Source organism: Sminthopsis crassicaudata, chromosome 5 (assembly GCF_048593235.1).
Source record: "Sminthopsis crassicaudata isolate SCR6 chromosome 5, ASM4859323v1, whole genome shotgun sequence".
Lineage (NCBI taxonomy): Eukaryota > Metazoa > Chordata > Mammalia > Dasyuromorphia > Dasyuridae > Sminthopsis > Sminthopsis crassicaudata.
In genome coordinates, this window is record NC_133621.1 from 59,122,004 (window position 1) to 59,134,834 (window position 12,831).

At 36.6% G+C, this 12,831-nt stretch overlaps 1 protein-coding gene across 2 annotated transcripts in view; it reads right to left on the minus strand.

Moving 5' to 3' along the window:
- Positions 1–4,410: 4,410 nt before the first annotated feature.
- The window catches only part of PIP4K2A (phosphatidylinositol-5-phosphate 4-kinase type 2 alpha), a 189,594-nt gene continuing 181,173 nt past the window's right edge, over positions 4,411–12,831 (minus strand). For both annotated transcript variants that reach the window (XM_074266908.1, XM_074266909.1), the window contains exons 8-10: positions 11,267–11,510; positions 8,596–8,699; positions 4,411–5,750 (exon numbers count right to left, since the gene is read on the minus strand). In XM_074266908.1, the coding sequence (XP_074123009.1) occupies positions 5,670–5,750; positions 8,596–8,699; positions 11,267–11,510 (429 nt within the window). In that variant the 3' untranslated portion in view covers positions 4,411–5,669. The remainder of the gene's footprint in view (positions 5,751–8,595; positions 8,700–11,266; positions 11,511–12,831) is intronic.

Here is a 12,831-nt window from a genome sequence, read left to right on the forward strand (position 1 = left end):
GAAAAGTTAGAACAGAAGTTTTTGCAAGGGTCAATGTTGAAAAATTATCCATGCATATGTTTTGTCAATAAAAAGCTATATTAAAAAAGAGAGAGATTAGATAATTTAATTGGACACAAAAATACTATCAGATTAAAAATAAAACCCAAGGCTTGATATATATATATATATATATATCAGACTATACAGGTAATTAAGAGAAAAATAAATATAGATGGGAGAGCATGAGGCTTATGGGGAAAATAAGAAGGCAAATATATATGTGCATATACACAGACACATAGACACATAGATATAAAATTTGCAGAAGCTAAAGAGAAAAATCAATAGAAAATGACTTTCACAGAAAGATGAAAACACAATTACTCAATGAATTGTTCAATCAATAAAGAATTCATGCAAGTACAATGAAAGTGAATTAATAATAATTTAAATATGGCAAAGTTAGAGTGTAACTCTTGTGTATTTTCTCCTTTAGGGAGAATCATTATCATTCAGGAACATAACACCTTGATTTTTTTTTTCTTTATGGTCAAAGATGGAGTCCGTTTATTTCAACATAACACCTTGAAATGATGCTGTCCCTTTTGAGGGTTAAAAGGGTTATCTCAACTAATTTTGATTACATCTTGCTCTAGGCTGGGATGAAAAGGAAAGAAAATAAAAGATAAATCTTTAATGTTTGGATCAAATTGTGACTTGGTGGGAGTGAGGGTCCCACTCTATTCCATGACTGGGAATAAATTAGAAGGCAACAAGTACAACAGAGAAGTGTTAATTACCAAGGTGAATAATTGCTAAAGGAATACTCAAAAATATTAATCTATTAATTAATCTGTGGGCCCGGACATTCTGTATCTTTGGGTATCAAGGCAATTAACTAATCTGTTTTTTTTTTTTTGCAAACATTAATTATTTCTGAAAAGTTAGAGCATTAAAAAAGCTCTAGAGAGATGATATGTTTTCTTCCCCCCAAAGGAGCAAATGAGTTTATTGTGATTCTTCAAGAAAGGAAGCAGCCTTTTTGAAACTTCATAGACCAAAGAGTTTACTAAGAAAATAAATAAAAATAGCAGAAGTTTATTTGGCCTTTTCCAAGGGGCTAAATGACTTAAAAGGAAATTCTCTCCAAGAGATATTAATACTGTCGCTCTCCTTATGTGTATACCTGTATGTCTATTTGAACAAGTGTAGATTTATAAAGGAAATATGTATATTAAAATGTACATTTCTTTTTTGTGTGTCCACATATATATGTGTGTGTATGTACATATATATATGCATATATACATCTACATCTATTGAGGGAGAATGGGATAGAGACAGATACAGAGTGAGAAAGACAGAGACAGCCAGACAGAGACAGAGAGAAAGAAAAATTGAGACACAAAGAAAGCCTGCATTATTTTTAATTACAAATAGACACTGGGCCTGGACTGAACCTTTGCCTTCATTAAGATAGGGAACTCTTAAAGAGGAGAAACTCTCCAATATCAGTGCAAGTCTACTGCACCTTCGCTATATCTTAAAAGTCTTTTAGGAGTCTTTCCTGAAAGTTTGAGGAACTTGCCCAGCATCACACAGAGAGTATGTGTCAGAGAAAGACTTGAACCCAGGTTTTCCTGGTTCTGAGGTCAACTGTCTATCCACTATACTACACTATCTCCTTTGTGGCTTTTCAATTTAGGAAGACCTGATTCAAGTCTGCTTAATACATACTAATTGTGTGATCCTGAGTAAGTTATTTAATCTTGCATTGATGTAGGAGACTTTCTAAGACTAAAGTGAAAATATATTCATACTTATTATATTTTACATTTTTTACAAAGTTTAATATGTGCCTGCTTGCCGATGTGTATGTGTACAATACACACCAGGACTTGGCACAGACTTCACTACTTTTTTTCTCCTACAAATATTTTCACCAATGACTTGAGGTCAACTTCCAAAAACTTGTCAGTGTTCCAGCTCTCCATGGATTCTATAACCAGAAACATGCTTTAAGGCTATCTCATTTTGTCAGATTACTCTGGCAGACAGAGTTCAGGCCATATTCATGGATTTTCTTTCCCTTTTCTTGACTAGCAGTGACTCTAATAAATCTACCAATATCTTCCCTTCTGCCTCTAGAGATTAATTATAAAGTGATAGAAGATGGGTCTTGAGTTTTAAATCAGGGCCTCTAAGCAAAGTCACAAGAGTATTTTGTTATTAACTTTTTCTTTACCTGAAACTCCTTATCTTTTGTTAATTGTTGTGTATATACACACATCTATGTGTGTGCTGATACATATTAGTTATCATAGATTTTGAAACTTCTTTCACCTTTGAGATTTATCTGCCTAAATGCAGTTTAGCTATTGTACAGTTGAGAAGACCTAACTCATTTTCATCACTGACATTCAAACACGTTGAATTCAAGTGTTTAAAAGTGTGTGTGTATGTGAGGAGGAAGGGGGAACCTACCATTATTTTTCACTTCTCCCAAGTAGGATTTTTACTAAATCATAAACAAAGAAGGTCATTGAGTCCTTTAGAGTGCATTCACTTAAGCCTTTTCCTGGAAAATGGTTATTCATCCTAGTCTTCAAGAGCACTAGAAAAACAGCTTCCACTATCTCCCTTGGAAATTCATTAATTACTCTTCCTTTAGCATCTTTCCCATCTTTCTTAGTTGGTGTTGTGGACCACTTTACAATATGATGTCATGTCACTTAAAAAACATCAGGTCAGAGTATTAGGAAAGAGGCTGGGGGATGGAGAGCACATTCAGCAGGTGGATTTTATCTTGCAGATGAATCTAATTGAAGGGAAAGACAGATCTTAGATTTCAGGTTGCTGCATTTTCCTATGAAACAGGGAAAATTGAACTAATCAGTGTGCATATTTTATATTTACTTGTTTACATGTCGTTTTTCCTGTCATATATTTATTATCAATTATCAGCAGGTAGAATTCTTTCCCTTTCAACTGCCCTGTTTTTATTTTGTTGTTATTCTATAATGTAATGGATAAGATACCCATCCTGAGAAATTTTCAGACTACTACACTACAGAAAGGAAAGGACTCCCCCCTCCCACTTTCTCTCATCTCAGTTATCTGTGAAGTATATTACTGAAACTTAATACTAGTCCTATTTCTATACCTTGTTACATGAATATCAATGGGTTTTCTTTTTTTTATTATATTACTTTTGCTGTAGGAGTTTTGGTTAGCTTACAAACATTTCTCCATTGAAAACTCATTTTTCAGCACACGTTAAATAAAATGTTCTGGAGAGAGTGGGAAATGGGCAATTTCATTTGATTTTGCTTCTTCCAAGTTTAAGGCTTATTTATATATGGAATTTCACAGAACCATAGACTCAGAATGGGAAGAATCCCCCAAAACTTTCCAGTGCAACCACATTTGTAAATTTATCTGCAGAGGAGAGAAGGCTAGATGGAACAGAGTGGGCAGAGGCTTTACCTTGAGAGTGATCAAAGTGCTTTATTGTATAAAGCCTTGCTCATGTTTGGAGTGGAGTATTAGCACTAGGAGATACAATGTGCACTTCCTTACCTTGTCCAAATAAACAGTTTATTGATAGCAATGAAAGACAAAGACTGTTATAGACCAAAAAAAAAAAAAAAAAAGGCATTTTTGTAAACCTTTAAAAAGCATAATAAACAGGTTAGCCACAAAGAAGAAAAGCTATTCAAATGTTGTTTGGGTACCACATCTTAACTTCAGGGTTTTTCTCTTCGCAGCTTCCTACCATGGGAAACCATGGCAGGTTAAAAAAATGAAATGGGTCTGATGCCAGATTAAGAATCTAATCACAGTATCCATTCATTTAAATACATAAAATATAGATTTGTACAATTATATTACAGTGGTATTAACTTCCTCCATCGAGGGTAATAAAACTATGTAAAAATCAGTAGACGGCAATGGGGATGTGCTGCCTCGGGCTCCAGATGTTCTGATTTCAGCCCTTTCAGTGTTTCTCTGAAGTGAAACCTATACACGTCATACCCAGTTGCAGTCGGAACATTACTGGAAGAGGCATCCTGCCAGGCTGGAGTAATCATCGAAGGGTGTGATGTTTCCCCCCCCTGAAAATGCCTACCAAAAAAATTCATCTCATGATTTAAACAAAGAGTTTTGAAGGCACAGCTTCCACACAGTGTATGAGTTAATAACATCCTTTAAACAAAACTAATTTTTTTTTTTTGGATTGGCGCCTTTCAGAGAATGCAGGGAAGCTGGGAGAAACATGATCAATGTTGAAGGTTTTTGTTTCTTAACATGATTAAATGCAATCAGCACAGTTTTAGGCAATGATTTTGTATAAACAGATCTGGGAGAAACATTTGAAAAAAATATTGTTCAGTTGATAAAAGAACATTTGGAGAGGAAACAAAAAGAGAATGGCCTTTTGTAGTTTATTGTAAAAGACTTATCTCCTGTGGACCTGGAAGATCTATCCATTCTGGTACATTGTTAAATGTTACACCTCACGAAATGCAAACATTGTTTCATCTATGCTGCAAAATAACTTTACATGTAAACTTCAAAAAATCACATACTGTACATAAAATTTTAGATTCAAAAGTATCCCTGTTTTCCTAATAATGTAAACAGTAAAATTGAAGGTTTCCATGAAAGGGATAATTTATAACAAAATACACCGCTTAAACAGCGGTCAAAAACAGAAACATTTTAAAATTTTAGGTTTGTTTTCCTTCTGTAACAGGAGAATTGAGATTTCTATCACTTTGTTCATTCCCTCAAGTTGGAAGATGATACTATTGCCCAAAACTATGCAGTCCCCCCTCCCAAGCTATTTTTTTCCATGTAGCATTAATTCCTATGTTGCAATAGAAGAGTGTAACAATGGAGAAGCTTCAGGCAATAAAAGAGAAGAAGCGTTTTTCCTTGACAGAATTTACTGAGGTGAAAATGTAACTGACAGAGCGACTACGGCATCAGCCTCCCATTAGGAGAGAGAAGTAGCTCCTTGACGCTGGAAGTTTTGACATGATGTACTTGAGGCAAAACAGTGCAAAGGCAAAGACGGGGGACGCTGACCGCCCATCGGGTGCCAAGGGTTAATGTTACAGTTATTAAGGAGTGTCAGCGTGCGGAGCGCAAGTGTAACATTCGCGGTATGGTTGGTTGGTTTTTAAAATCATCGTCATTATTATTATTATCATTATTATTATGAATACTGTCTCATGTCTTTCAACTCAAAAAATAAACTGATCCACAGTTTACAGTTTGACGCCAACATGGCTGGTATGACATGCATCTGAGTCTCCCTTCCCCCCTGTTCATTCATTCATTCACTCCACCACAGCTAGCTGTATCAGAGAGTTGCGACTGCAACCTGCTCTGAGTAAAGCTAAACTATTTTAATTAATTAATTATATTTAATTTTTTTTAAAATGCACACACACAAAAAAGTCAGAAGTAGCTAGAGCTATGCTGGGAAATATCAGGTAGCTGTTAGAGCAAGTCGCCCCCTAGTCCATCATCTGGGCTCGAGGAGGTAAACGTGAGGAGGCTTGCTTTTCTGCAAGAAGAGCATGTCACTGAGTTCCATTTCCATTTTTTTCCTTATCTGAAGCCAGCTCCGCTGTGTTCCCACATCTCATGTCTGTCCATCCCCTGGGCAACATGGGAGGTTACGTCAAAATGTGGCCGATAAAGTCCAAGAAGCGCTTTGAATACTGTTCAGGGTTCACGGTGGAGATCTCTGCACCAGCCTGTGCCAATTTAAAGGAAAACAAAATAAAGATGGGGAAATGGACATGGCTACAGTTCTTTCGATTTCTAAACCAAACCCACACTGCTCTGTGCCCACTGCCAATCGTAGTCATACCTGAATGTAAACTCAGCAGCCGTCATATCTATTTAGTTCTCTGCTTTATTAACCCATTTGTTAATATTTTAGCAGAAGGGTTCAAATAATCAAGATTTTCCTAGGGATGATGGAAAACAATGGGCAGTAATGTGACTTTTGTTAACTTGGGAAAAAAGAAATCAGCCATGTTTGGATTAAATCTGTGTGGTGCACTGAGGAGAATGGACAGAGCCAAACATCTGGCAGATCAACACGTCAGCCAGATGATTGCATAAGGACTGCCTTAATTGTCCATAGCCCTCTTAGCATATGAGTGGCTTAAGTGGCCCAGTCCTCCACAATGGGGACAGACAATAGGAGCAGCAGCAGATTCAGAGACCAGCTGGCCAGGGAAGCCAGTCAGAATGCATTCTGGGGGTAGCTCCGGATCAGTTTCTCTCCTTTGAGCTTTTCTTCCTCAAATTTCTCACAGCATTCTGCTCAAACCCTTCTTTCACCTCTTGCCTTTCTTTGTGTCTTTGTGTCTTTCTTTCCCATCCTTTTATCCCTTCCATCCCTTCTGCTCTCCTCTCCCCATTTCTTGTTTACTTGCTCCTCCATTAGACCATAAGTTCCTTGACAGAAAGGCCTGGGGTTGTTCCCCAGAATAGTGATTTGCTACAAAGCAGATCTTAATATGTGCCCACCTACTTCCTTACCACCACCACCACCCTTGCTCTTTCTCTCTCCAGGCTAACGACCCTATCTGAACCAGAGGGGCTGGATTTCCTCTGCAGCAGGACAAGAGGGGACACATTCCCCAGAGCCCTTCTCAAGCTGTGCCCAGAGCCAGGGGAGCCGGTTTCACCAGAGTGGGTCAGTCAGGGGGTCTCTATTTTTAGGCCTGTAGCACTGTTAATCAGTTGTCAAGCAACTACTGGTGGGCTCATTAATTTCCTGAGTGTAAAGAGTAACTCCAGGCTTTTAGTGAGTCACCATATGATATTTTTAGGCACCTGTATTGACTGAGTAATCTTTTATTTCTCGTGTCTGATGTAATATGCTGCGTTTTACCTCAGAAATTTAAGGATTAAGATAAAGGTCAGAAGCCTCCAATAGAGCCCCAGATCAATGGTGCCATTAATTCAATGCCTTGCAAAATCCAAGATTTTTAAGGCTGTTATACAGCATACATTATAGTATATTACACAACATAGAAAGGAAAGAACACTAGATTTCAAGGCAAAGGATCTGGTTTCAAAGCCTAACTCTCACTTGACTTCACTGGATTTCTCCTGGACCTCCATTTTCTCTGCTGTTACATGAAGGATTTGGATCAGATGGCCTCTGAGGTCCCTTCCAACTTTGGCTATGTGATTTGATGACATAGGTTTGAATTCTCTCTCTGCCACATATTATCTCTGTGACAAGTCTCTCAGAAGCTCAGTTTCCCAATATGCATAAGAAGGGGTTAGGCCAGATGATTCATAGGGCTCCTTCTAACTCTAAATTTCTGATCCTACTATAGGGCTAAACTGGGGGCTGGCTGGGTATGTGTACTGAGACTGTTGGAAATTGTAAGTGATGAATGATGTTTAGAATGCATTTGCTATTAAAAATTTACAAGGAGAGTCCTCTATGCTCATGTGGAAATTCTTTGGGGTGGGTGATTTCCTGGTCAGCTCCTTTCCTACCTGCTGGGCACACAATAAATACTTGTTGAATAAATGTATGTATGGATGAATGCGTGAAAGGATTTCTTTGGTAAAAGGAATACTGACTAAGAATGACTGTTTCTGGGATGCCAGCCTGTTCTCTCAGAGAAGGAAATGGGATCTTTAGCATTTGATGATTCTGGTTAATTTGGCTGGATTCTCATACTCTCTTGGAAAAGTACTAACTTTCATAGCCCAGGGCTTCCTAACTTTTTATGTGTCATGGACTACTTTGGTGATCTGGGGAAATCCATGGTCCCTTTCTCAGAATTATGTTTTTAAATTAAAAAAATATATACATACATACACACATATATGTATATATATATATGTATATATGATTGCAAAGGAGACTGTATTATCCAAATTGAAACAAACTAATAAGCCAAATTTACAGACTCCAGGTAGAGAACTCCTGTTTTTTTTTGTGGGTGTTGCATCACTAAGTTTATCTTCATGGCTTTTTGGTTCACCCACGGTGCCAAAAAAGGAGTCCCTTAATGAAAGCATCATTTAATAACTATCAGATTATGAAAGGGAATTTTATCACATAGTAACTTGTTGGCTTAGCACTTTAGAAGGATTAATTACAAACAAAAATTAAATCCCTTGAAAGGTTAAAAAAATACTACCACACATCTTGGTACAATCTTGGGCAGGGAATACCATAATTAAAAATGCAATAGCACCTTAATTCAGAACATTTAATATTAGAATTCTTAACACATCCTCAGCACTTTACACTTTCAAAGCATTTTCCCAATAGGAGCTAATGAATTCATATAATGTCCCAGTGATGCATGTACCTATTAATAGATTGCAGATTGCAGAGTGAACATCTTAAGGCAGGGAGTTTAAGTGACTTGCCAAAAGGGAATATGTGCCCTGAGATTAGAAGATGGTACTTGTAGGTTCATAATATGGTACTCAATAACACTACACTGCTTAATATTTCCATAAGATGAAGACCACCTGGAGGATCCCACCTTTCACAAAGGTATAAACAATCTCAAGAGCTCAGAAAGAGACAGAAAAGAAAAAACAAAGACTTACGCCATGTTTAACAGTTTTTGCGGCATGGGCAGCTTTCTTTTTTGCATCATAATGAGTAAGAATGTCAATAATGGCCATAAAATAGACCTCTTTTCTAGGAGCATCTGAAAAAGAATGATAACAAAATGGTACCAACAATTATTTTCATATGAGCTTTAAGCAATATTCCTTCCATAGTACAGATAGTAGGCAATGAAGAGTAGAACTTATAGAGGGGTGAAAGTTTTTCTGGGGAATGATGGCAGGGGAAAAATGATCAGGTGGGAAGGAGAGATTAAAGTGACATATTAAGCATCTTTTTAAAAAACTTATTTATTTTTTAAATAATATATATATATATATATATATATATATATATATATATATATATATATATATATATAATGTCTTAATGGAATAGGAACATTGGAAGGGATCAGAAAACAGAAGTTCTAATTAAAAAAAAAGTTTAAACTACTACTAAAATAGGCATATACACTTTCCTTTCTAATAACACACATGTACAAATATTGTATATACAAGTGTATGTGTAAATACGTATGTTTCTAAACACATATACACATGGATATTTATATCCTAATAAGTTCAACTTCATGCCCAATGCTGTCTCTAAATATGTTATATCAATGATAAAAATTTAAATTTTCTCAAATAAGTGTTAAATAATTATGTTTTTTGGAATCTACATATCATCAAGGAATTCATTCTGGTTTATCAACAACCTCAGAGAACTAACATTATAAAAGAGTAGACAAGGGAACCAGTCTAGATGATGTCTATTTTCAATTCAAAGTCTCAAAGAAATTGTTTCACTAATGTACAAAAGGAAAAATATTTGGCCACACAGTTTTCTGTTACTAAAGCAACTTGACAAACAGAATCCAAACAAAGCCAACTTCCTTTGATATGTCCATTCTGATGTGGTTTTTACAACAATATGATGCAAGAGATTTTATTTTTGCTGGTCTCTAGAAAGGACTTCTGACTTGTTTAATGTAATTTAAGTGAAGCTAAAATGATAATTTTTCAAAAATAAATGAATCAAGCTGGATCCCAGTGATTCACAACCCCATATAAAGTTTTGCCATTGAATGTCAAGGTTACAAAAATTGTGATTTATTATAAGTAAATGTTTGATTTGTATACATATTTTATGTTACCTACATATCTGGAGTCAATTTCTTGGGTAAATTTCTTGGGTAAAGGGATTGTGAATGGAAAAAAGTTTAAAGAAAACCTGAGATCATGATTTTGTATTTTATCTGAGACTCCTAAAACAGATCACACTCAGGCACCATTTTAATACCCAATAATGTGTTATGGACAAAAGTCACACAGGATGGTAAGGAATGAATGGAGTGAAATATGCATTATGGGCATTGTAAAGGGAAACCCCACAGTCAGTGAGAACACAGATATATTTGTGTATGTAATGATAAATATAATATCTTTGAATTAGTAAAGAGAATCATCTTAGTAATTAAACGTTTGAGATTAGAAAGCAAGGAAGACTGGAAAAAATGATCAATCATGATGGATAATCAAGATGGAATCCACCAATTTGCTGGATTTATTACCATAATCCTAAAGAAAAATGCATTGGGATCCTATTTAAAAACCATCTAAAATACAGACATTTGCCAATGAGCAGGCTGATTTCAGAAAAGCCTGGAGAGATTTACATGAACTGATGCTGAGTGAAGTGAGCAGAGCTAGCAGAGCACTGTACATACTAATAGCAAGATTATATAATGATCAACTGTGATAACCTTAGTTCTTCTCAGCAATGTGGTGGTTTAAAACAATTCCTATAGGCTTGGGATGCAAAATGCCACCCGCATTACAGAATTCTGGAAATTGAATATGGATCAAAGCATAGTATTTTTTTTTTAACCTTTTTCTTTCTCACGGTTTTTCTCCCTTTTGGTCAGATTTTTCTTGCATGTAACAAATGTGGAAACATGTTTAAAAGGATTGCACATATTTAAAAGGATTGTGCATATCAGATTGCTTGCTGTCTTGGGGTGGGGCGTGGTAAGGGAGGGAAGGAGAAAAAATCTGGGCCACAAAATCTTACAAAAATGAATGATGAAAGCTATCTTTATATATATTTGGAAAAATAAAAGGACTGTTGAAAAAAATAAATAGAATATAGACACTTGCTACAATAGACTCTTTCAGTCCTTTCAATACTCATATGAAGGAAAGAGGATCTGCTATTAACTTATGGATATGAGATATCCAAGGACATCTTAGTAAAAGTTCTCATCAGAACTGACTATATCCTTAGTATCTGTTGGATAGGATAAAATAGGAAGTAGGAAAGTTTTAAGGTCATCATGAAGCACCTTGGACCTCATAGTATTGGCAGCGTAAATTAACTCAATAAGCAAGCTTGTGGTCTCTTTCTATCCCCAGACATCATGATATCTAAAAAGTCAAATTGTTAAATTTGGAAAAACGGGGATTATAGATCCCGAATCAACATTCAAAGGATTCAAAGGAATCAACATTCCTTTGTCCTGAAATCAACTTGTTTAGACTTCTAAAGAATATGATAAAGAGTGAAATTCATATGTATTTAGTCAACTTCAAGATTTAAAAAAAAAGTATCATGTAAGAATCATAACATTTCACATGTAAACAAATAGTTTTTAGGAACTCAGCTTACTTTCATGGCATTTTATCCCATAGACATCGATGTTTGGATCAAATTCACCAGGAGCTAAGGGTGGTGAGCTGTTGAGTGTATTTCCTGGACTGTCTGGAGGAGTTCCAATAGGGTGAGTCCCATCACTTTCCCCTTCCTCTTCACCATCGTTTTCCTCATACTCTACTTCTTCCTGTTCTGCTCTCTCAACATCATGGATTCCAACCAGCAAGCTATAGTCCATGAGCTTGAGCTGGGCAAGAAACTAGAAGAAGTGAAAGGTAATGTTACGCCATTGTGAGTTACCCAAGTGTGAACAAAAAAGGCTTTTAGAAACTTAAAAAATCAAGATCAGGGGAAAAAAAAATCCCAGTAGCTGAGAAAAAACACTTTAAAAGGGACGGGGACAGGTGAGAATACAGTGGTTCCTGAGGCAAGATGAGTGTTTCCCTAGAAGGTGCCTCGGAGCAGGTTTTGATTTATGAGAGCCCTTAGTTTCTGAGGTTGTCTCATAGACCAAGAATGTTGCCTCACACTTCCGGCTGGCTCAGAACTGGCACTTTTTCTTCCGAAAAGCAAACCTGGGCACTGCAATGTATACATTTATCATCTTTAGGCTGGATCACAACAATGCACAGAAGGCCAGGGTTCCACAGAAAAAAACATTAAGAGATGTTTTTTGTTTATTTTTTTTTCCTTATGAGATTTTTTTTCTCTCCTTCTTAGTGAAGATTTACTAATGTCCACTGATCTTGGACCTCCCAAATAGCTTGGGCCAGGAGTCTTTAGATATGGTTTCCACCATTTACACTTAAAACTACTTTTAGTTTCCTCCCACCCACTATTAGTCCCTGCAAATAAGTAAAAGCCAAAACGTCCCAAATTATAGGGCAAACATGTGGTTTTAAGCAGTCATTCTGATGTTTTCCCTTCAGATTTGAAAGTGGTTAGCTTTCTCTGAGGATTTCAGCTCTACCATATCCCTTCCTTCCCTTCCAGACCGGTTCCCTATTCAGTGTATGACAAAGGCCAAGTGTGATAATGAAGGGAAACGGAAGGGAAACGGAAGGGACTTTGGGGAAAGAGATCTGAGTCTGGCCGTGTACTTCTTTGCTATTTAATTCATCTGGATTTGCTGGAATTCCATGACTTGTTCTAGTAGATGTAATCGACCTTAGGCACAGGCTTATAATTCTAAAAAATAACACAGGACAAAGAAGGTGCAGCTGCCTACCTGCTGGTTGAAGGTGAACATCTAGGCTACATCACTCAAGCCTCTGTTCTATCCTCTGGTTGCTGGCTCTTTACAGGCTCCAACTCGGTTCTGACCATTATGCACACGACCCTATACAGGACTTGACCCAGACCTTGAAGAACTGACTGTTCACCCCATTAGGATGATACAGAATAGCTGACTGTCCTCAGGTTTCTACTGTTAGAAGTTGAAAGATAAAATTGGCTTTCTTAGTAACGATACAGGGCTGAGCTTTTAAGGTTTGGGAGTATGGGAGAAAGCTAAGGGTAGAGAAGAAAGGAATAGCCTTCTATTTCTTGGTTTTTTTTTTTTCCTTGTTGCAATTTCCTTA